The sequence below is a fragment of the Drosophila subpulchrella genome, chromosome 2L (assembly GCF_014743375.2).
Source record: "Drosophila subpulchrella strain 33 F10 #4 breed RU33 chromosome 2L, RU_Dsub_v1.1 Primary Assembly, whole genome shotgun sequence".
Taxonomy (NCBI): Eukaryota; Metazoa; Arthropoda; class Insecta; order Diptera; family Drosophilidae; genus Drosophila; species Drosophila subpulchrella.
The window spans coordinates 14,212,221-14,235,072 of NC_050610.1; the positions used below are offsets into that span (position 1 = coordinate 14,212,221).

At 41.1% G+C, this 22,852-nt stretch overlaps 5 protein-coding genes across 6 annotated transcripts; 4 read left to right on the forward strand and 1 right to left on the reverse strand.

Moving 5' to 3' along the window:
• Positions 1-203: 203 nt before the first annotated feature.
• Positions 204-1,526, forward strand: LOC119547933 (alpha-methylacyl-CoA racemase). Its single transcript, XM_037854980.1, has 2 exons — positions 204-375; positions 449-1,526. Exons 1-2 carry the CDS (start codon positions 268-270, stop codon positions 1,460-1,462), a joined length of 1,122 nt encoding a protein of 373 aa, XP_037710908.1. The 5' UTR covers positions 204-267; the 3' UTR covers positions 1,463-1,526.
• Positions 1,527-1,546: 20 nt separating this feature from the next.
• On the reverse strand, positions 1,547-9,812 carry LOC119547930 (importin subunit beta). 2 transcript variants are annotated; one of them, XM_037854976.1, is made up of 7 exons: positions 9,635-9,812; positions 9,272-9,462; positions 8,210-8,451; positions 7,123-8,151; positions 6,119-7,045; positions 5,588-6,059; positions 1,547-3,053 (listed from the first exon to the last, which is right to left on the reverse strand). In XM_037854976.1, the coding sequence occupies exons 2-6, from the start codon at positions 9,327-9,329 to the stop codon at positions 5,661-5,663; spliced, it is 2,655 nt and encodes an 884-aa protein (XP_037710904.1). In that variant the 5' UTR covers positions 9,330-9,462; positions 9,635-9,812; the 3' UTR covers positions 1,547-3,053; positions 5,588-5,660. The 2 variants fall into 2 exon arrangements, with proteins under 2 accessions (XP_037710904.1, XP_037710903.1); XM_037854975.1 differs by lacking the exon at positions 1,547-3,053 and adding an exon at positions 4,697-5,304.
• A 476-nt stretch (positions 9,813-10,288) lies between these two features.
• Positions 10,289-14,271, forward strand: LOC119547932 (transmembrane 9 superfamily member 2). The gene is made up of 5 exons (XM_037854978.1): positions 10,289-10,657; positions 11,674-11,868; positions 11,926-12,908; positions 12,977-13,136; positions 13,196-14,271. The coding sequence occupies exons 1-5, from the start codon at positions 10,520-10,522 to the stop codon at positions 13,697-13,699; spliced, it is 1,980 nt and encodes a 659-aa protein (XP_037710906.1). The 5' UTR covers positions 10,289-10,519; the 3' UTR covers positions 13,700-14,271.
• Positions 14,272-14,358: 87 nt separating this feature from the next.
• On the forward strand, positions 14,359-17,804 carry LOC119547931 (carcinine transporter). The gene is made up of 7 exons (XM_037854977.1): positions 14,359-14,527; positions 14,586-14,810; positions 15,049-15,231; positions 15,383-15,641; positions 15,699-16,290; positions 16,349-16,747; positions 16,809-17,804. Exons 1-7 carry the CDS (start codon positions 14,435-14,437, stop codon positions 17,086-17,088), a joined length of 2,031 nt encoding a protein of 676 aa, XP_037710905.1. The 5' UTR covers positions 14,359-14,434; the 3' UTR covers positions 17,089-17,804.
• Positions 17,805-18,236: 432 nt separating this feature from the next.
• Positions 18,237-19,962, forward strand: LOC119547378. Its single transcript, XM_037854204.1, has 3 exons — positions 18,237-18,904; positions 18,963-19,663; positions 19,725-19,962. Exons 1-3 carry the CDS (start codon positions 18,316-18,318, stop codon positions 19,773-19,775), a joined length of 1,341 nt encoding a protein of 446 aa, XP_037710132.1. The 5' UTR covers positions 18,237-18,315; the 3' UTR covers positions 19,776-19,962.
• Positions 19,963-22,852: the final 2,890 nt, after the last annotated feature.

Below are 22,852 nucleotides of genomic sequence, written 5' to 3' on the forward strand. Positions count from 1 at the left end.
AAGTCGAACCTACAATTTAAATTTGTTTCTTGAATTTCCAATGAATTTAATAATCGTAGTAAAATTTTGTTCATACAATCAAAATTATTAAATTGTTTAATATGCTAAATAATTTGTTTATTATACAATTTTTTATTTATTGCAATTATTTCCTTTTCGTGCCACGAATAAGTAACAAAAGCTCCAACAAGTTGGCAGCCCCATTGCAATGGCGTTCAAAGTGCAATTACTTTACTTATTAATTTTGGGCTAAAAACACCTCGAAAAATGCCGCTGAAAGGCATTAAGGTGTTGGAATTCGTAGGCCTAGCTCCGGGACCATTATGTGGCAAGATCCTAAGAGATTTTGGGGCCACCGTCACCCGAATTGATAAGGTAAACAAACCGGGCGTTACTTACACACGCAGATCATAAAAACCTTATTTAAATGATATCTTATCATAAAAAGGTTCTCGAAAACCCATTGGACGTACTGCAGCACGGAAAACGCACTATAAGTGTGGATCTGAAGAATGCAAAGGGTCAGCAGTTGGTGCGCCAGTTGGCCAACAAGTACGATGTGCTTATTGAACCTTTTCGACCGGGTGTTATGGAGAAACTTAACTTGGGTCCCACGGAACTGTGTAAAGCGAATCCCCGCCTGATTTACGCCCGTCTCACAGGCTTTGGACAGCACGGAAGATTGGCTCCACGGGCGGGTCATGACATCAATTATGCTGCAATATCGGGAGTACTTTCCATGCTGGGCAGGCGGCATGAGAAGGTCACTGCACCCATAAATCTTCTAGCCGATTTCGCTGGTGGCAGCGTGATGTGCGCCTTGGGAATTTGTCTTGCCCTCTTGGAGCGCCATAACTCCGGAAGAGGTCAAGTGGTGGATGCTTCAATGGTGGAGGGAGCTGCCTATGTGGCCAGTTGGCTATTTATGTCCCGAAATCTTGGCATTTGGGGGCGAGAGCGCGGTGAGAACCTCATCGATGGGGGCTCATATTTCTACGATACCTATGAGACCAAAGACGGTCTATATATGTCAGTGGGCGCCCTGGAACCGCAGTTCTTTGAACTACTTAAACAGCGTTTGCAACTGCCCGAAGACCTCGCCCAGTTTGGCGACGAACATCAAGATCGGGGAAGGAAACTGCTAACGGAAGCCTTTCTATCCAAAACCCAAGCGGAATGGTCGCAGATATTCGAGGATATAGATGCCTGTGTCTATCCCGTGCTGGATTACCGAGAGGTTCACAAACACCATCACAATAAGGAGAGGAACTCGTTTGAGATTATTGGGGATACGCCTGCTCCACGTCCAGCTCCACTGCTAAGTAGAACTCCTGGAAAGTTGCCCAAGGCAACTGATAATAAACAGCTGGAACTGATAGATGAATTGGATCTTGAGCCCCAGGAATTGAGGGACTTGCTGGATTCGGGAGTACTTACACTTCCTGAAAAAGCCAAACTGTAGTACTCAAAACCGCAATTTAAGAAGCCATCCCAATTAAAACACATTTATTTTTGTTGCTCTTGCATTCAAAATTCTTTTATTCAGGCTCTTGCACACAGACTCATATTACATTTGCTAAAATTTCGCGTACAAACTATCAGTCATACAATTTGCTTCCGAACAGTTAGGCCGCACTTTGATATTCAGAGGGGGTGTTTCTTTCTTAATAATTGATAATACAGCATACTATATAACGTAACATAATTGATTCTCTCCTATCGCAATCGTGGGTCAAATGTTCTCTCGCGCATCCCTACTTACTGACTAAATTAGGATTAACTAGCATACCGAGTAGCCCATATACTAGATTTAATTCGGCTAAAGCACCGCGCGTCAGCGTTACCAATTGTGAGTGTATATATTTAAGATAATCCATTATAATGCCCCATATGTACGTTGTTGTAATGTGGATGTAAATTTCACTAGTTGGCGTTTCGTATGTAGTAGGTATTGTTCTAGTGTACGTTGTGTATAGTCCCGCGTAAAGTAATCTTTGTGAGTCCTTAAGTAAGTTGTAGGTTGTGTTGTTGGTAGGTATGTATGTATAAATAGTAAGTCTCAGTTCTCAGTATAAAATCAGTACCATATGTTACGTTTTTAATTTGTTTTTAGTTCACACTTGCAATTGTGCATTTGTTTGTAATCCTTTAAATGTTTACAAAAAAATACCATTTCTCTGCTGCGCGGGGTGCTTTTTCTTACATTACAACGCTCTCACACAACACACTCCATACAGTTGATCGAATCACAGGCATAGTTGTTATAGTCGCAATTTTATTTAATTTATTTTTTAGCTTAGATATCAGACGACGTCCATTCGCACACAAGGCAAGGGTTAAAAGGCAAGCCCATTGAAGACCCTTTAGTTCGCACGGTGGAGTGGCCAAAAAGTGGGTCCACCATGCATTTTATTGAAGCTTGCTTTTCAACCGTTTGCCATATTATACTGGCTTATTCTAGTGACATGAAATCATTCCTTAACAGCTAGATGTAACAAACTCAATAGTCCTTCAATTTTGTATGATTTTTGTTATATTTTTTGGAATGGTTACATACAAATTTACTCAGTCACAGTTTTCACGCACTCCTACTGTTTATAAAAGTGGGAAGTGTAAGTATGTATAAAAGGTAGAAATTTGTGCTAAATGATCTGAGTGACGAGTATTAGTTTGTTGGTGATTTCTTCTAGATATACTCCTGCCCATCATCAGTCACTCTCATAAACAACCATTGACAATCATCACATAATTCATCATCATTCAATGCACCAGTGTCATCATCATAATAATCAGCACCAGGCATCATACTCAATCAACACACCTGTGAAAAAAGGTTGAGAAATGTGATTATTAGCAACTATTACGATTATTTTGATACTTCTAAAAATAAGCTAACTTATAATGGTAGATTGAATTAAAAAAATTCAGGGCATCACTTACATTTTGAATACCACAGCCATAAACGTTCATGTTCCTCTTGGCGTTGCTCCGCTTTCGATCTTCCAACGATTCAGAGTCATTCATCTTTATCATCCGCAAACGGTCATTCATAGCTAATATTAGTGTTTATCTAGTTAATTTTGGCAATTTCGTTTATCCTTTGGGGGTGCTTGTACGTAAGTTGTCATTTCAAAATTCAAAATTTTGATATGTTCAAATCCGATAAAACAATCGTTAATTTCTCTTTAAATAATTTCTCCTTTCTCTTGGACGGCTGTGCGATATTTTATTGCAAAACGAAACAGATATTACCAATGAAAGATTTTTATTTTTGAAATGACAACTTCTCGAGCCGAAGAATTCATTGAAAAAAGTTCAAAATCGTTTGGTTTTTAAGCTTTGTTAAACAAATTCTCGTTCTGGTTTACAATTTGGAAATCTGTGTATAGTATTCGTATTATATGTGCGCTTATATCTACAGTAGTTCACAATAGTTCACTTCATTCCAGTATTCACTTGTTCTTAGTGTATTTAAATGTTGTGAAAAGATTTTAAACGGTTAGTTTCGACTTTATTTTAATCCCCTATTTACTTTTCATCGTTCACAGTCGCGTCTTTTTCGTAAGGTAGTTTCTGGTTATGTTTTTTTGTATGGTTTGTATATGATAAAGTAACTAAATGAAGTATGTGTCGTTGTTTTGTCCTATCAAGCTGTCATGTAAGTGTCTTTATGCGCGTTCTATATCTCTATGTAAATTATGAACTTCAGGGGTTCCAGAAACATTTGTAGCGATTTCAAATCTGTTAAACATATACTTTCAATACATTTGGTCGAGATTTCAAGTTACTAGAGATATTCCTAGGACCCTTGTGGTTTATTTTGTATTTTTTGTTGTATACCCTGGTCCGTTGCGTATTTAGTTTTAGTATCTTGCGTTTACCTAATATATATATTAATTACACATGTGTTTTGTGTGCTGCAGGTAGTTGCTTGGTTGTTGTTTTGCTGTTTTTGTATATTTCTCGTTGCTATTTTCCCCTTTTTCATTTAAATAAAAAATAAAATAATAAGAGAGGCAAAATAAAGCGTCATTGGTGGAATTGATAAGAGCACTCTAAATCGTATACATAATAAATAAAATAATTTCATAATTTCGTGCTTTTGTGGGCTTCGAGAGTGGCTGGTCTTAAATATTGATTTCTATTCTGGATTTCGTTTGCTGTTTTTTCTGGTTTAGTGCATGTTTTTGTTGAAGATGGTTTTTGAAACAGCCACGCCCGCGCCTTTGTACGTCCCTAAGTCATTTCGTAATTCGTTTTTTAGTTGCTAGGTTGGTTTTTTTCAGTCGTCTTTGAGTTTTTCACATTTAGTTTCGTTTCGTTTGCTTGTAAATTTAAATTCAAATCCGTTTAAAATCTTTTTGATTTGCTGTTTTGCTTACATCTAAAAACATTCGTTTCGTTTCACTAGAAAAGTTCGTACTCTTAATTCATAATATCACACAACACGCCGATGCACACGCGCGCCAAAGAAAAAGGACATATTCATCCAGTTTCATACATTTTCGTGGGGTTTTCGCAATCACAAAGTACCATTTACAGAGTTTCTCACAAGCATTCATCATCACAGCATAACTATTGGCATAGGGGGTAAATTGTCGGACAACAGGCACGCAAAACTTTTATTTATCAGATAATACATACTCGCTCTCAGCCATATGTTTCACTCCATCACATTCGGTTCACACTCAAGACATTCATTCTTGTTTTATATATTTTTTGTTGGGCTAGTGAGGGTGTAATAGGATAGATACATTAATTCTTATAATCTATGGTGTGGTTCTTACAGCCGCTACTAGTTAATGTTTCCAAAGGAGTGCAATGCATTTAATGTGTTTTACTTGTTAACGCAATAGTTTACTACCGATTTTTACAAATAAATTTAAATTTTACATAATTTTGTATAACAGCTTTCGATAGGTTTTTGGTTAAGCTTAAAATCGGGCTTCTAAATCGCCGGATTTCGGGGCAATACCAAAACAAGGCTGCCCTTAAAGCCGTTTTCTTATAAGTGTCATAATAACATGCAGCGATAATTATAAATTTTGTGTTTTAGTCAATGGGCAGCCTGTTTTTGGTTTTGCATTACCGAGCGAGGACAATGGATAAGGGGTAAATAAACTCACACGATGATTAACAGGTCTTAATTAAGATATTAGGTCGAAACAGAGGTTCGGTTTTGAGCTTACAGCTAGTGGGGTTTTATAAACAATTTGTCTTAGCATTTATTAGTTGCACAGCAACAATATATCGGACAAACAAACTTAGCAGATAGAATCTTGTAATCAGAGAATTCGGACTGGACTGCAAAAATAGAGAAATGTGGGAAAATGAAAATCAAAACATAGGTACGAAACAATCACTAGACAGGATGAGTCGGTTTTCGTTAAAAAATCTATACGACATCTTAAATACATGTCAATTTCTTTGAAAGTGTCTTTTTAATCACCTTTTTAGGTTGTATTTTAATATTCTTTTACAAAGTAAGATCAAAAATACATCCAATAAAAGGTATCCAAAAATCGACTCATCCAAATGAGCCATTCATTCGCTGATAAAATACAGAAACGGATTTCCATGTACTCACCAGTTTGGCTGCATTACATACAATCTTGAGGGTCTGGTGGGAAGCAGGGAAACATTAACCTTTAGCAGGCTATCTACTGCGTGATGACCTGGCTATTGATCTTCTTGATCTCCTTGACGGCCCATGTGCACAGCATCTTGGTGCGCTGCCCCTTGGAGCGCTTGCCCTCGGCGAGGAAGTGGGTAATGATAGCATCGTCCAGCAGCGGGTACAGACGCGGTCCGAAGGAGGTGCACAGATCGCCGATGAACCCGGCGGCACTGGCCATCATCGAATCGGACACGTCACCCTCCTGGGCGATGCGCTTGATGAAGGAAATTATGTGAATCAGGTGGGGCTCCATGTGCATCACGTCGGGATGAGCCGTCTGGTCCAGGCCCTTGAGACCCTGGATGATGCCAGTGTAGGCCTCGAGGACACTCTCACGCAGCTCGTTTATGTATTCGTTCATATCGAAGTTGTTGGCGTCCGTCTAAAGAAAATACTGCAAATGTTAAAGATTCAAATGTAATAGAAACCGCATACACGCACCTGAAGATTGGACGCAGCACGCAGCATTTCCAGGACCACGCTCAGATATTTCAGGAAGTGGTTGCCAATGCTCAAAGCTATGTCCCCGAAAGCGGACAGGATCTGGGGCTTGACGCTACGATGTAGACTCGGTTCGGCCAGGTTGTTCATCAATACGGACATTATCTCGTCAGAGTAGGGCACCATTAGGTCCTTAAGGGCGCGGAAAATGTCGCCGGTGAGACCGACCGAAGCACAGCAGACCTGGTACTCCTGGTGATTCTTCAATCCCATAACGAGGAAGTCCTTGAAAGCGGGCATGTACTTGGCGAACTGCACTCCCAGAAGTTCCACCAGTGTGGAAACGGCCAGGAAGGCATCCTCCTGCACACCACCCGACTTTCCAGCGCTCGAATTAAACATTGTCAGCAGGGCGGTCATGATGGCATCAGAGATTTGAGGGGCATCCTGCTCATGGACCTTTCTCAAAACACTTTGCAGAGTGGCGCACAAGAGAGATTGCAGATCGTTGAACTGATGCCGATCGCTGTGGTTGTTTATCTGAGTCTCCATCTGCATCACCTGGTTCAAACGCTCTAGAATCACCAGAGTGGTGCGCTGCACCACCAAATAGCAGTCAAGAGGCGAGTTCTTGATCATATCCATGAGTGCTTCATAGGCAGCTCCCCGCAAATTGGCCTGGGCTCCATCCGAACGATCGGTTGTCTCCAGCAACTGGGTTATAATGTACTCAAAGTACGGCGACAGAGCGTAGGTCTCCGGGGTCTCGCCCTCGGTGGTGACCGCTGCCTCGTAGGCGGCATCTGAAAGACCGATGAAGGCCCAGCACACATTGGCAGCCACCCGTGGCTCCGACTTTAAGCTCTTCACGAAGCACTCCAGCAATGTCTGGAGATAGGTCTTGTTGATAGCAGCCTCTGGAATGATCTACAGGAGAAAAACAAGAGAAGTCATTAATATTACGCTATTTTGGGTACTCCCTATAACAATTCCCGCCTACTTACATCGCAGATTCGACCGAAAGTCCAGGCGGTGGTGTCGCGCACAATAACGCTCGAATCGTACATCAGCCGGATGAGCGTGGGCATGGCCTGCTCCACGAGCGGCTTCAGAGTGTTGGTCTCCAACCCGTTCAGCACTGAGCCGAAGGTCATCACTGCGGCATCGCGGAATCGCCAATTGGGTGACTCGATGTTCTCCTTGATGAAGGGCAGCACATGTGGCACGATCTCATCCTCGCAACAGGTGGCCAGCACCATGAGGCAGACGGAGGAGGCCTTTGCCGGGCTCCAGGTGTCCTCGTCGTCACACTCGTCCTGCTTGGTCAGCTTCTCGACGAGCACGGGCGTCAAGAACTGCAGGGCACCACGAGCATAGTGCTTGGATACCCGCTGCGGAGCCCTGCCTTGATCGGTGGCCTCCTGACTCTCGATGGCCAGATCGATCTCCTCGTCGCAGACGTTCGACCAGAACTCTATGCCCTGCAGAGCCACGGCATCGTTTTCCGCCTTCATAGCTGCCAAAGTGATCGGGAAAAGAGCCTGTGCCATGTACGGCTCCATAAACTGGTAGTATAGGGTCATAACCTTCACCAGACACTGGAGAGCGGCAACACATATTTGCGAGTCCTGGCACTGAGTGGCCTCGCACACCACCTCCATGATGAAGTTGCGCTCCATGTCCTTCTCAAAGTTCGACTTGGTGAACTCAAGCGAGTTGTGAAGTGCCGTGGTGGCAGCCAAGCGTACGTGATTGCTCGGCTCGACCTTTCTCATGCCGTGGATAATAGCGGTGAGCACATCGTTGGACTGGTTCTCCAGAACGCCAAAGCGAATGTCCTGGCAGATGTAGCCAATTGCTTCCAAAGCAGCCTCGCGGTGCATCTCGCTGGATCCTTCGCTGACCACCTTGTTAACCAGTGTCTGGATGAGCATTGCCCAACGGTTCATCGGAAGCTCGATCACGGCCACATAGGCTACGCACTGGGCAGCGCAGGAGGGTCGCGTGTTTTCGGTACCCAAAGCTGCCAGGATCTGCAAGGACATCATGGTTATTTAGAGTCTAAGAGTTTATTAATCTGGAATAACTTACGTTATTCTTGATTAGCTCGCGGATCTCGCTGGGAAACTGGTGCCAGCGCTCCTGATACTGTTGGCTGATCTTCTCATCCTTGCTGGTCAGGTGGTTCTTCAGCTGGAGACCGGCCGCCATTCGTGCCACCGCGCTGTTTGTCGTGTTGACCAGGATCTCCGACAGCGCCTTGAGAAATTCGGGCAGATTGCTGGCCGCCGCCTGCTCAAGGAAGTTCTTCGCCGATAGCAATTCATTTTTATCTGAAAATGTATAATTAGTTAGTAAAAAGAATCGTTTTAAACTATGTATAGGTATAAGAAAAAATTCAACAGGTCACTGGAAAATACTTTAATTTTGAAAAATCCTATTATTATCTGAAGACTATCTTTAATATAAAGGCTAATATTTAAAAATAGGGATCATAATAACTATACTCATTTTCAATTTCCACTAATTTTGATTCTAAGTATAGAGCATAATTAATTTAATTATCATAATTATCATAATTATATCATAAAGGGGCATTTATTTTATAAAATCAAGATGGTTGCACAAAATAGGAATTTTGGCGATGGATTATAAGAAAGTATTGAATTAACATAGAAATATTTCAAATTGCGTGCATAACAAGGCGGTTACTTTTTAAAGAGCAAAATCATGAAGACTAGTTTCCTTTGTTTTCCGGTGTCGAAATGTGTTATCTCGAGGCTCGGCATGAAGTTCGCAGACCATCTTTATCGGCAACCGGAAGAACTGGTCGCCAAACATACGTTGATGACTCCGAAACGACGCCTCATTGATCCCTAGCGTTTGTGAGGTTATGTCGTGGAAGCGGTTTATAAATCCTTAATTGTAGGAGCGCACTTATGGCGAATACATATCGACACGCTGCTACGGGGAATACGAGTATGTACAGATGCACATGTGTGCGAAGGCCCCTAGCAACCAAACATATGCGAGCGCCTATTGCAACCCTGCGCAACATATAACGCGCGTCCCTCCCGCGAAAAAAAAGAACCGAGACCGAGGGCCCCGGGGGGAGTACTACGTTTTATAGATCCACATATTGGTATAACTCACCTGGCGACACAGTCTTCTCCAAAATGGCAATCAGTTGCATGGCGATATCGGAAGTCATTTTTGCGCTCTTTTCTTTTTCCTTCTCTATGTATTTTACTTCACTTTCCGTTTCTTTTTGCAGCTCGTGCGTCTGTGCGAGTGTGTGGGTGATGGAATTTTTGCGTAATTATTAGACAATACTAGTCTACCGGCTGTAATGGGTTAAGACAAAGGAATTCAGGTTAATTATATGCTAGGCCACCGAAATCAGCGATTTTCTTTTGACAGGTTGCAACACCTTGAACGTCACAAGAATTGATTTTTTCGGGCACACACTCTCACGCGCACCTATGTATGTACAATGAAACTCCGCATTCTACTCACGTTTGGTTGTTGCTGGTTTCTCGGGAACGGTAAAAAAGCGCGGGATTCCAAACGGTGATTTACTTAGTTAGATTTATTTTAAGGTTCAAGCTCACAATTCCTATTTATTTCCTTTTCGGGGGAGGGCAATATATTTCTTGTGGCTGCAATTTGAAGAAGAGCTGAAACTAAAATCGATGTTTCCAGAAATCGATTGCGATGGTGTTCCTGCCGTTATCGATTACCATATGCTCTACTGACGAAATAAATTTGAAATAAACAAATATATGTTAAATTTACAAGATTAGACATGTGCTCACATAAACAATATACTACGTACATTGACAAAGGTTCAGAAAAATCAAAATCAAACAACTTGTGTCTTAAAAAGTATTCGCTTGCCTCTAAATCTGTACGTTAGGTTTGAATTTTACGATTTAATCGAAAATATTTGTAACCAAGAACACGATCTAAACACAATGAACTTTTAGAATATTTGACGTACTTGTCTAAGAAAAGATGATACAAGAAAATTAAAATGTATGTTTTTGTCTATATTTTAATATTTGAAAAATAATATTTATAACGTTTATTGTTTTATTTTTCGCGGTGTTCAGCCCTGGTTCAGAGCTACCACCCTTCCAAAAGTAAGTTGGCAGCCCCCTCAGCTGGACTAGGTGGCAACCCTGTTACAGTGCTGACGTTCGGCAAAAAAAAGAGGAAACGTAGTAAAAACACTCGAGAAACTGGGTATATTCCGATAAATAATCAGCTAGAACGGTTTGTGCGACGCCCGCCGATCCGGAGAGAGTGGGAGTGTGTCGCTGACACGGCCACGTTGTAGATTCAACCCAATAAATCCGAAGAGGACTACAACTCCTGCCGTTCGTTGGCCGCAAATTCAAGATGATCCTGCTGTCCGGACTTCTGCCGCTCCTGGGCGTCGTCCTCTTGCACCTGGTGACCCCGACACAGGCGTTCTATCTGCCCGGATTGGCGCCGGTTAATTTCTGCAAGAAAACCGATGTCTCCTCCACATGCAAGGTATGTATGTTTGCGCATATGTACATGTGTACATGCATAGTGGGTGTGTTTGCCAGTACGCCCGCAACAATTACCAATGGAAGTGGATGTAGTGATTTCTAATGTGATGTATTCCTCTAATGGCGGTCAGGAACGGAAGCGTTGATAAGGCCTGATTCTGGGTATACTTGTACGTCGAGTCCATATGTGGGGTCCATATCTAAACTTCTGCTGACGTTGACTACGCTAAGCACACTTCCAAGAACAAAATTAGAGTTCCAATGTTGGTTCAGTTGTTAGTCGAATGCAGGTTAAATGATCATGGTCCGATCTTAACTAATGACGCACATGCGAACCTCATTAACTTATAAAAAACATGCAGAACGTATTTGATAGGCCTAAATTAATTATGTTCGTACATATACACACACATGAGAACTGTCTTTTATCATCCTTCTTTTGTTTTTAGTAAAGCATTTTCTGTTTGTTTTCAAATTTTATATTTCTAAGGAAACTTTTTAATGGTTACAAATAAACTAGAGACCGTTTTTCATTGTTTTAACATAGCATAACGCATTAGATTACACTCTGATGAATCACAACTGATAATTCTATGTTTTATCACCTATAAAATCAGCTGTAACCTCCTTAGTTGATTAATTTTTCCCGCTTAACTCATTCCAATGTATGTACTTACATATGTTTTGATTTAACAAAACTTAAGGTGTCTATATCTTGCGTTGGTATCCTTAATATGGTAGAAATAAGGAATCAATAGAGCTTATTAATTAAACTTGAATTTAAGGAGTTAGATAACTCTAATCGTTTTATACGGCCTTTATTTCTTACTGATAAAAATAAATTGAGGTGTTTCACTTTAATTATTTTTAACTACAAAAAAACTACCTATCGCAGGCATGGAAAGAAGTGTTACTTAGGAATTCAGTGACACTTTATAGAATAATAAAATCCACGATAAGATTAAAATTAACCTAAATTTTCCAATAATTGATTTATTTATTGGTTATCTTTTTCAGTCTGAAATCCTGTTGTATGTGAACCGATTGAACACCGAGGAATCGGTTATACCCTATGAGTACCATCACTTCGACTTTTGTTTGGGCGAGGAGCAAAACTCTCCGGTAGAGAATTTGGGACAGGTGGTGTTCGGAGAGCGAATTCGTCCTGGACCGTATAAAATTCAGTTTCTGGAAAATCAGCAATGTGCAAAGGTACGTATTAAAACTTTTGGTTAGTAACTCATTTTTAATGTTTTTAATTTTGTTTAGACCTGTGTCAAGACATACAAAGGTGACGACCCACTTAGCAACCGCCGTATGATGGTTCTCAAGAAGGGCATCAGCCTAAATTACCAACACCACTGGATTGTGGACAACATGCCTGTGACCTGGTGTTATCCATTGGAGAATGGCAAGCAATACTGCGGAATCGGATTCCCCATGGGCTGTCTTGTGCGCAGCGATGGCGAGGGCTGTCCCATTAACTCCATATACAACCAGCCCATGCATTATTATCCCTTCAATCATGTGGATCTTGAGATTACCTATCACAGCGGACAATCGGAGGACTGGGGAATTCAGTTCGGCAACAGTGGACGCATTATCTCTGTAAAAGTTACACCCAAATCCATTAAGCACACAGATCCCGAAAACCCGAACTGCTTGAGCACTGAACCGCTGGCTATCAGTGAGAATTCCTTGAAGGCTGGAGAGCAGCTTAACATCGTGTACACGTATAGTGTGAAATTTGTGAAGAACGATGCCATAAAATGGTCGTCCCGTTGGGACTACATTCTGGAATCCATGCCGCACACGAACATCCAATGGTTTTCCATTCTTAACTCCCTGGTGATTGTTCTATTCTTGAGTGGCATGGTCGCCATGATCATGCTGCGCACTCTGCACAAGGACATTGCCCGCTATAACCAGATGGATAGCGGCGAGGATGCCCAGGAGGAGTTCGGCTGGAAGCTGGTCCATGGAGATGTGTTCAGACCGCCGCGCAAGGGAATGTTGTTGTCGGTTTTCTTGGGTTCTGGTGTGCAGGTGTTGGTAATGTCCATGATCACCTTGGCCTTTGCCTGCCTGGGATTCTTGTCCCCAGCAAATCGCGGCGCTTTGATGACCTGCTCCATGGTCTTGTTCGTTTCATTGGGAACACCGGCTGGATACGTGTCTGCGCGAATTTACAAGAGTTTCGGCGGCCTGAAATGGAAGAGTAATGTAATCCTTACCTCGATCGTTTGCCCTGGGTAAGTTTGTCTTTTAAAACTATCAATTAACGGTCAAATTTTCTCATATATATGTTACCTATTTTTAGTGTGGTCTTTTCGCTGTTCTTTGTAATGAACCTGGTGCTTTGGGGCGAGAGTAGCTCCGGAGCTGTGCCATTTAGCACGCTGATTGCCCTACTTGCATTGTGGTTTGGCGTCTCAGTGCCACTGACCTTTGTTGGTGCATACTTTGGGTTCCGTAAGCGCGTGAGTATATTTTTCTAAAATTTAGGAACATCGTTTAACTTAGTTGCATTTATTTCTAGGCCCTGGAGCACCCAGTGCGTACCAACCAGATTCCCCGTCAGATTCCCGACCAATCGATCTACACTCAACCTATTCCTGGCATCGTTATGGGCGGCGTTCTGCCCTTCGGCTGCATTTTCATTCAGCTGTTCTTTATCCTGAGTTCGCTGTGGTCCAGCCAGATTTACTACATGTTCGGCTTTCTGTTCCTGGTCTTTGTCATCCTGGTCATCACGTGCTCGGAGACAACCATACTGCTGTGCTACTTCCACTTGTGTGCAGAAGACTATCACTGGTGGTGGCGCTCCTTCTTAACCTCTGGTTTCACTGCTGTCTACTTGTTTATCTACTGCTGCCATTACTTTGTGACGAAGCTCTCAATTAAGGACAGTGCATCGACTTTCCTGTATTTCGGCTACACGGCTATCATGGTATTCCTGTTTTTCTTGTTGACCGGCACTATTGGATTCTTCGCGTGCTTCTGGTTCATACGCAAGATCTACAGTGTGGTCAAGGTGGATTAAACAGCAAAAATTCGATTAGAAGGAGCCCGTGCGAATGTATTTTTGTATGTGTAGCCACAAATTTACACTTAAGCCTAATGTGTGTGTGATTTCTGCGCTGTGCGCCCTGCACAGACAGTTTTCTGTTTATTATAATTACGATTGATATGTGTACAATAACATATATTTGTATCAGGCAAAAACCGTGGAGAAACGAAGCGCGCAATAATCTTTAAGCAGTAAACAGCAGACGAGTTGGAGTTAAAGTGACTTGAAGCATCTTTTGTATAGTTCACCGTTCTGTTAATCTTTAGGCGTAAAGTTTAGCAATGTCCATTTCCCAGCTCTAGCAACGATTCCATAAACAAGAAAAGAAAAATTAAAAGCCCTCAAAAAGTACTGATCCCCAAAACGAAGTACTTTAAAACCCGTTCTCTACTTGTAATATCAAAGCCTAACAACTGTAATTAGTGGCTCGTCTTAGCCGTAATTCGAGCAGGATTGAATTCACGTGTAATATTTTAAATACTTTAGTTTAAACTATTTAAATCTAACTTGCGACTAAAGAATAAACAAAACTATAAATTATGAAATGGCGCCCTCTGTGGAACACTTTTTACTATCCGTAGAACTAGCTCTTTCTTTCAACCCTAGCCAACTGACAGTTGTAAGATCTTTCTATGGCTTCCGCGACCTGGCGAAACCAGGCAGTGCGAATAAACATTTTCAGCTCAGAGCTTGTCAAGCGGCGCATCCATGTCAGATATTGTGGACAGCGATGGGGACGAATACGATGAACTGTCGGAGCTGCGACAACGCCATAAGCCAGAGTCCCAGCCCTCGGTGGATGTGCGTATCTGTGAGATGTAATCCCTGACCATATCCTTGATTCTAGTTCGTTTTCCAGGAGGCCTTCGATCTGGACGACCTACTGCCCACCATCGGAGAGTTTGGGAAATACCAAAAGCTCTTGGTCTTTGGCATTTGCTTGCCCGCCTGCATTCCGTGTGGCTTCTGTGCCTTTAACCAGTTATTTATGGCTGATACTCCGGATGACTATTGGTGTCGCATCCCGGAGCTACTCGACCTGCCGCTGGAGCAGCGAAAATCGCTGGCCATACCCAAGGAAGTGGTGAGTAATGGCAGCCATATGAGTGCAATCAAGTCGGCCCATTGATTGTGCGTTGTCGCAGGTTAAGGGTCGATACGAGGGTGGTTAGATGAGTAATCAACGGGGCTAATGGGAAAATAAGCAGATGTCTTTTAAGTGGCTTTTTAGAATGTCTAATGAAAAATCGAATAGGTATCCTTTTTAATTTATAGTATTTTAAATAACAAACTAATGTACTGCCCTTACCGTTTCTTTTAAGGATAATGACGAACTGGTCTACAGCAAATGTTATACTTACGGTGTCAATTGGACGCAACTACTTGACTCAATGGAGGAGGATGACTTGACCACCTTGGAAACGAACAGCAGTTGGCCATTGGTCAAGTGCAGTCAGGGATGGGAGTACAACACGAGCGTTGTCTGGTCTTCCATTGTGATCGATGTGCGCAGTCAGAGAACATTACGCGTTCATTTCAAACCATATAATCCTTCATCTAGGATACGCTCGAATCATTCCCCAAGCATAATGTACTCTTCTCAGCAAGGACTTACAGATTGGCGGACTAAAATAATATTATATAATCAATTTTCAGTTTGATTTAGTTTGCGATCAGGATATATATCCAACTATAGGACTGGCTGCTCTCAACACTGGCGGTCCCGTAGGCGTTTATCTCTTTGGATTACTTAATGATCGTGCAGGACGGAGGCTTTCGTACTTCATCTGCCTGGCCACTTTACTGGCTGGAAGTTTGATGACATCGTTGAGCAAGGATTTCTGGACTTGGGCAGGCAGTCGAGTCATTGTGGGATTGACAATTCCAGCTGTCTATCAGATACCATTTATAATATGTGAGTAGAGGGCTTAAAAGACTTACATTCTTTTAACTTTACCTTTCGACTTTGCAGCTTTGGAGCTGGTAGGTGAGAATTATCGATCCTTTGTGACCGTGATGACATGTACTTTTTACACGTCGGGCATCATGCTACTGTCCGCTGTTACCTATCTGGAAAGGGATTGGGTGCGTCTGTCCTATATCACCTCCCTGCCCTTTTACGCCTATTTTCTGTACATGTTCGTAATGCCGGAATCACCACGATGGCTTTTGATGCGCGGCCGGCTGGAGGAAGCACTCAAGATTCTGGAGCGCATGGCCATGGTAAATGGCCGACAGTTTCCGGAGGCTGTGCATCTCAAGTTGGAGGCCCAAATACGGCGGGATAAACTAAAGAAGCAGAAGAAAAAGATTGCCAATGTGGGTCTAATGGATCTGTGTCGTACACCCAATATGCGCTTGAAGACCATACTGATTACGTTGAGTTGGTTTGCCAATGAGACGGTTTATCTGGGTCTAAGTTACTACGGACCTTCGCTGGGTACCAATCAATATGTGAGCTTCTTTTTGTCGGCCGTTGTGGAGTTGCCAAGTTACTTGTGCTGCTGGTACTTCATGGATACCTGGGGCAGAAGATGGCCCTTAAGCTTGTCCATGATATTGGGGTAATTAGCATTGGATGTACTGTGCTTATAATATTTTAAACTATCAATCCTTTTTTAGAGGAGTGGCTTGTGTGATTACTGTAATGCTACCCGATGATGCCGTGGATGAGACTCTTGTGCTGTACTTAATATCTAAGGCCTTGCTGTCCGCCTCCTTCCTTATAATTTATCCCTTTGCCGGGGAACTATATCCCACTCAAGTTCGAGGCATTGGCATTGGTGCCTCTAGTTATATCGGTGGACTGGGTCTCATTGTCATACCATTTGTTACCTACTTGGGGAAAGACAATCTTAAGCTGCCTTTGGTCATCATGGGATTTGTTTCGATGCTGGGCGGCATGACTGGACTGCGGTTGCCGGAGACACTGCATCATCGATTGCCTCAGACCATCGAGGAGGGCGAGGAGTTTGGCAAGAACTGGCAGTTCAAGGATTGCTGCAGTTGCGCTCAAAAGCCGTAAGTTTAATACAGGTGTTTAATATATGCAATTTAAAAATATTTTCTTTTAACTCTTCAGGGATGTCTTGTCCCAACCACCGTCGTACGAAAACCTAGATGTCCTGGCTGGCTCATCCAACAATGCTTCTGAGGTTGAGCTGGAGCTCAGAGACAGTCGACGGGTTCGGGAGCCGGCTCCGAGGATTGATGAGCGCACACCTCTGGACACCACGGCCAGTGGAAGTGGAAATGTTAGACCTGTCCATCGGCCTTCAATGAAGCGATTAGTGAGGCAAATGAGCATCATGGACACTCAAAGGACAAATGATGGCACCATGCAATTGACACATTGGATCTAGCTTTTTGGACAGACGCTATATCGTCTGTATATATACATTTACACAGCTTTAGACATTCTCTTGTCGAATTTAAAGACAAAGTTTGAAATCATATTTTCGAATTAATAATGTTAAGTCTCTAAATCAATTTTTTTTGTTTAAACAGTAGGTTACACATTGTTTAAGTACCAAAATATATTTTATAGAATAACATAACGTTAAAAAGTAAAAGATTTACGAATACTCATTTACTTAAAACACAGAATTTAAAAAATGTAATTTGATTTAACATAGAAAATTAAACAATTTTGCAGCACAATGATAGCAATTGCCATTGAATGTGTTTAATATGTTAATAATATAATATTCGTACACACATATTGCAGCATTATTAAATTGAATTTATATTATATAGTCTTAATAGGTATTATGATATACTTCTCTATTTAAGCTTAAGTAAACGTTTGTTAAATGGATTCCGTATTATGTTAATGTTCCTCAAATTAGAGCAGCCTAATGTTTACTGCTTTAAAATCATATCTATAACAATTTCCCCGTCTAAATATCAATATTGTTTTCCTTTTCGTTAATTGTAGGGCATTACCATTATGTCTAAGTTGTTGACTTGAACAATAAACAATGCGAGTGACAAAAGGTACCCATATAAAAAACCGAAACTTAATTCTTCAAACATATCCGGTAAAAATAAATAAATAAATAAGTACATATAGCATATACATAGCATTTGGCGACTTCTCAATCACAGCAAATGATTTATTCATTTATTCAGGCAATTATGCAATTAATTGTTGTCAAACAAAAAGAAAACTTGTTTATACGGTGAATAATGGAGGAATGTGCGAAATTGCCCGCAGCTGTCGGCCGTAAACTGCTGGCGGTCACTGTCAGCCTTAGGAAGTGCCTGGACCCATGGGAATTACTTTGTACTGGGGTTCAGGGATATGGTAAACTCAAGGAAAGCATTTGCTATTTGTTTATTTTATATACATACAAGCCAGAACAAATATTTTGCAAGTATATTATATAACTAAGTACGACTCTAAAAAATTTAAACTGAAACAAAGTTGGGTAGTTCCCTAATGATTCATTTTTTTCCTGAATATGAGTATATATCCTGGAATTCTTAAAAACAAGTTAACTTGTTTTCCTCATTTTTCCATCACAATACCAGAAAGTGTCAAAAATGAATTAATCAAAATTTCCGTAAAAGCAATATAAACTTAAAAAATGCCCAAAACAAAAGCGCAACCAAGATTAGTGAAATCTGCTGCTCCTGCTCGTGTTATCAGGCCGGTTAGTGCTCGTAAGGCTGCTCCTCCAGCATCGCCGCCATGCAGGACCAATTTGTTGGATCTGCCGGAGGACATCATCCGAATGGTTCTCGAATTCCTGCCCAAAACGACGGATAAGGTCCTGCTGGCCTCTGTGGCGCCCAAGTTCCGTATGGCCTTCGATGGCTGGGCGAGGGCACAGCGAATCACCCTGGATATCGACTGTCTGGAAGCGATGCCACTGCCGCAAATGATTAGGTTCTTCAAGATAGCTGGACCCTTTATACGAGTCCTTCTAGTGGACTGTGCCTCCTTCCAGAAGGAATCCCTGCTAGTGGAGTTCGTGATGGAATACTGTCGGAATCTGGAGGAGATCAGTTACACCAATGCCACCGATGAGTTTCACTACAGCACCATCATGTCCAAAATGACACACTTGAAACGGGTTTCCATTGAATGCCTGGACGCGGAGGATGTGCTTAACTTTGATCTGCAGTCCAACCAGGAACTGGAGTCCTTCGAACTGGTCAATGGTTGCTACACGGGTGGGTGTTATCTATTATATTATTATTTCTAATATTTAATATTATAATTATACCAAAGGCAAAAACCTCTGCGGTTTTCCCAATCTTAAAACCTTGGTCCTTCGAGATTGCCTATTATGGAACTCGGTGGATTTTGGAATACCCTTGAAGTCTTTGCATACATTAGACCTCGACGACTGTTGTTTCGAGGTGATGAACCAGAGCCTGTACCAAAAGATAGCCGAGAGCTGCACCGACTTGGTGGAGCTTTTCTTTTCCGGCTGTGATACCAACTTTGAGGTGATCGCCCAGCTGCCCAAACTGGAGCGATGCACTCTGAAAACCTGGATGACCTCCAATGAGCTGAATATTGGATTTTTAACTGTTTTGGCCGAGAGCAAGGGCAACAAACTGACCCATCTGCATTTATCCGGTCAGTTTCAGATCACCAATGAGCATGCCCGGTGCTTGGGACAGTTGAGTAGCCTCAAGGATTTGCGTTTCAGCAACAACGATGTCCTGGAGGATGATCATTTCAAGTTCTTCAACGATCTCAATCAGCTAGAGCGATTTGGTTTGACCTGGTGTGGTCGAGTGATGGACATAGGAATGATGAGGATGGTACGAAAGTGTCTGCAGTTGAATACTATTGACTTGAGCGATTGCGAGGAGGTAACCAATGAATTTGTAATCAACGCGGTTGGATGCTGCTCTAAGGGAACCGCTCGGAACTTGGTGATTAATGTAAAGGGAACCAAAATCAGCCCAAGTATCTTAATGGTATGTTTTGATTGGGTAACAGCTTTGAAGATCCTATCTTGACAATTTTTATATTTTGTAGCATCCGGATTACATAGATCCCTTCAACCGCGTCAAGGTCAATTTTGCTTAAAATGAGATATAGCTTGCTTTAGGAATTATAATTGATTTTTACACTTATTGAACAGAAGAAATATCTAAAAGATACCTTAAAGGAAAAAGAATATTGAAGAAAAACTAGTAATATAAAACAAAAAATATTTAAAATGTATACCTATTCTATTAAAGGCATTTTAGAAAGGAACTTTGGCTTAACTTTCTAAATCAGACCTTTTGATCCAATAAATTGTTCCATTACTCTTATTTTTGGACAACTAAGGAAGAGCCTTTTGTGTGGGTGCTTTTATAATTGAATTCCTTTCCATAAGTGAATCGCTCAATGCCCTTGGAACCCAGATATCTTAGACAATGGGATCCTCACTGGACTGAGTCATGGGCTAGTCTGCCATAAGGAAGTGGACGATCAAAATTTATGATCGTGTTCACAATGCTCCATTAGCAAGCCGATAATTGCGGACAGCGTGTGTGTCGCTGCACTTTGGGCCTTTTGGCTGTTATAACAAATGGAAGCAGGCCCGACAAGCGGCGAACAAACAAGAATATAAAAAAAAAAATCGAAATCAAACAATACGATATTCGATACAGTTCTGAATCCGCGATTCAATTCGATTCGAGCGATCGATCGCCGGCAATAAATTTCGCATTCAATTGCTGCTCTATTGGAACTGAACTTTGTTGCTTTTGGCCGATGATGTCTGTGTTAGCAGCAGGAAGCTGGCGACCCGTTCAGATCAGCGACCAGTTGCCTACACTTGGAACTATACTTTATATAACTACATACTTTTTTAATGAATTATAGAATTTAGTTTGGGTTTTACTTGGAACGTAATACTTGTTATAATATTATTAGATTATATTAATGTTATAAGCCAAACACATACAATCTTAGACCCATAATATTTTATGAAAAATATTGAGTATAGATTCTAGCAGCTATTATAAAAGTTAAACTAACTATAAGAGCTACACATTTTTTTTATGAATTTTATAGTTTAGTTTGGATTTTATTTAGAAAATAATCCTTGTTATATTATTATTAGATTATTTTATTATAAGAAAACAAAAAAATACAATTTTGGACCTTGATATTTTATGAAAAAAATAGAGTATTATAAAGATTCTAGCCCCTATCATAGAAGTTATTTGGAAGAAAACAACTTGCTTGTGGAAGATTTAATGTAAAGACTTATGTTTCTTTAAATTTTGGTCAGCTTATTTAATCTAGAGATCTTGGTAAAAAGTAACCTTTGGTTATATATTTTCTCTATATAGCTAGGAACTTTATTTTTAAATCGCAGTGCAGAGCATAGATCGAACTAACCTGTGGCCAGTCCATTGGTTAGTCATCGATACGTTTTGCTTTGTTTTGTTTTTTTTTATTTTTCAGACTGACCTCGAGTGGCTCCTTAAATGGCTGTCGGCTGCAATCGCTTTGACTCTCTAATCGGGGGGGTTAAAATGAGGTTCAGGGGGTTAGGGGCACCCCAGACAAATGCCTTGACATGTTCAGGTGTCTGCCATGTTCGACTATCTGACTAATTAGTGTACTTTAACTAGACCAGCTCGCTGACATTTGGCCATAAATCGCAGAGACATCTTCGGTTCATCGAGAGGAGAGTTTGCATGAGTAGAGCGTATTAAGCAGGGATTTTTGTTTACCTTACCCCTTTAGCTACTTTTTTTTGTTTTGTTTTAAAAAGATACTTTACTATACTCGAAGCGTGTCCAATCACGCTTGTGAATTATTTAAAAATCTCTGCTGGGCTGTCTTATTTCATAAGAGAGACAAGCCTTAAAATTGTTACCCTGATGCCATAGAAATTCGTGTTGTCGTTGTCGTTCGATGATGTTGTTGCTGCCGGTGTTGTTGCTGTTGTTGTTGTTGTTCGGGGGCCTTGCGATTATGGGAAATGGCTTTTGCTATCGCTTAGCACACCTCTCGATGGATGAACTTTTGGTATCGCCTAACGCCTGGGAAGAACCCCAAAAGGGGCGGAATCTGGGGGTTTTCATTTTAATGGAGTGAGTGGAAGTAAAAGGCATTCGGCTGAGGGGTTATCCATGGGAAAAGTGCAACAAATATTGTGTTGTAAAAAGAAGATATAACATTTTAATTTAAATCAAAAAGAAATATTAAGCCGATAAAGTAAACCATTTTAAAAAAGATCAGCGTTCGTATGCCTCCAATTAAGCGGGCATACGGAAGCGCTCTGCTTGATATCTGCCGCAACAAGTACAGCGTAAAACAGCGGTGACATCGAGGAACTGCATAATTAGATGCAATTTTTTGAAGGCTCATCTTTAAATATAAACATTTAATAAAAAAGCAATTAATTTTAGTTAGTTTCATTTAATTTATTTGTTATTGTGATAATATAATAAGTTTATCTGTTACATTTTTCAACAATTAATTAAAGCAAAATGCAACGTAATATTTTTGTGGGGTTTCATTAAATTATAAGAGTCTTTCGAATGTATTTAATTTTAAGAGCATTCCCCTCATTTTATATTTTTTTCAAAAAATCCTAACAGGTAAACAAATCTCTTAATTTGGAATGTTTTTGTGTAACATTTATTCCCTTCGATTTGAAACAAACATTTATTAGACACCCACAGTCATGCGGTGAACGACCCACTTTGTTTTGGATTCGCAAATTATTTTGTGGCACGCCACATGCTGCAACACCAGCAACAACAAAAAAAGAAACCAAGAGTTGCCAACATTAATTTAATATTGAAATTACAATATTTTCGTTTCTCTTTTTGTTTTTTTTTTCTGGGCAGATCCGAATTCATTTGATTCTACGGAGATGTTTTCATGCACGATTCGGGGACTTGTTGATGATGATGCAAAAGTTAATTTGCGAATGCACACTCCTTGTTCTTTGAATCCCCAGCCGATGCTGATGAACTTTTTGGGCAGAAGCGAGTGATTGGCACATTAGCAACAAATTGTTAGTACATCTTATTTAAGCCGTTTAATTAATTCCGCGCATTCTGACTAGCCATAAAAAATTCGTCGAAAAATACAACAAATGAAATCAAATGGGTGCGATTAATGTAAAACGGGGGGAATAGGGTACACCCTTT

What these genes read in the sequence shown, in the direction of transcription:
- LOC119547933 (XM_037854980.1), top strand. Translation starts at nt 268, where the DNA reads ATGCCGCTGAAAGGCATTAAGGTGTTGGAATTCGTAGGCCTAGCTCCG. An exon ending in CCGTCACCCGAATTGATAAG is followed by an intron (nt 376 to 448) that starts GTAAACAAACCG and finishes TATCATAAAAAG; the next exon opens with GTTCTCGAAAACCCATTGGA.
- LOC119547930 (XM_037854976.1), bottom strand. Translation starts at nt 9,329, where the DNA reads ATGACTTCCGATATCGCCATGCAACTGATTGCCATTTTGGAGAAGACT. An exon ending in GCGAGCTAATCAAGAATAAC is followed by an intron (nt 8,152 to 8,209) that starts GTAAGTTATTCC and finishes ATGTCCTTGCAG; the next exon opens with ATCCTGGCAGCTTTGGGTAC. An exon ending in CTTTCGGTCGAATCTGCGAT is followed by an intron (nt 7,046 to 7,122) that starts GTAAGTAGGCGG and finishes TTTCTCCTGTAG; the next exon opens with ATCATTCCAGAGGCTGCTAT.
- LOC119547932 (XM_037854978.1), top strand. Translation starts at nt 10,520, where the DNA reads ATGATCCTGCTGTCCGGACTTCTGCCGCTCCTGGGCGTCGTCCTCTTG. An exon ending in ATGTCTCCTCCACATGCAAG is followed by an intron (nt 10,658 to 11,673) that starts GTATGTATGTTT and finishes TATCTTTTTCAG; the next exon opens with TCTGAAATCCTGTTGTATGT. An exon ending in ACTTTGGGTTCCGTAAGCGC is followed by an intron (nt 13,137 to 13,195) that starts GTGAGTATATTT and finishes ATTTATTTCTAG; the next exon opens with GCCCTGGAGCACCCAGTGCG.
- LOC119547931 (XM_037854977.1), top strand. Translation starts at nt 14,435, where the DNA reads ATGTCAGATATTGTGGACAGCGATGGGGACGAATACGATGAACTGTCG. An exon ending in GGTCTTCCATTGTGATCGAT is followed by an intron (nt 15,232 to 15,382) that starts GTGCGCAGTCAG and finishes ATCAATTTTCAG; the next exon opens with TTTGATTTAGTTTGCGATCA. An exon ending in TCAGATACCATTTATAATAT is followed by an intron (nt 15,642 to 15,698) that starts GTGAGTAGAGGG and finishes TCGACTTTGCAG; the next exon opens with CTTTGGAGCTGGTAGGTGAG.
- LOC119547378 (XM_037854204.1), top strand. Translation starts at nt 18,316, where the DNA reads ATGCCCAAAACAAAAGCGCAACCAAGATTAGTGAAATCTGCTGCTCCT. An exon ending in GGTCAATGGTTGCTACACGG is followed by an intron (nt 18,905 to 18,962) that starts GTGGGTGTTATC and finishes ATTATACCAAAG; the next exon opens with GCAAAAACCTCTGCGGTTTT. An exon ending in TCAGCCCAAGTATCTTAATG is followed by an intron (nt 19,664 to 19,724) that starts GTATGTTTTGAT and finishes TATATTTTGTAG; the next exon opens with CATCCGGATTACATAGATCC.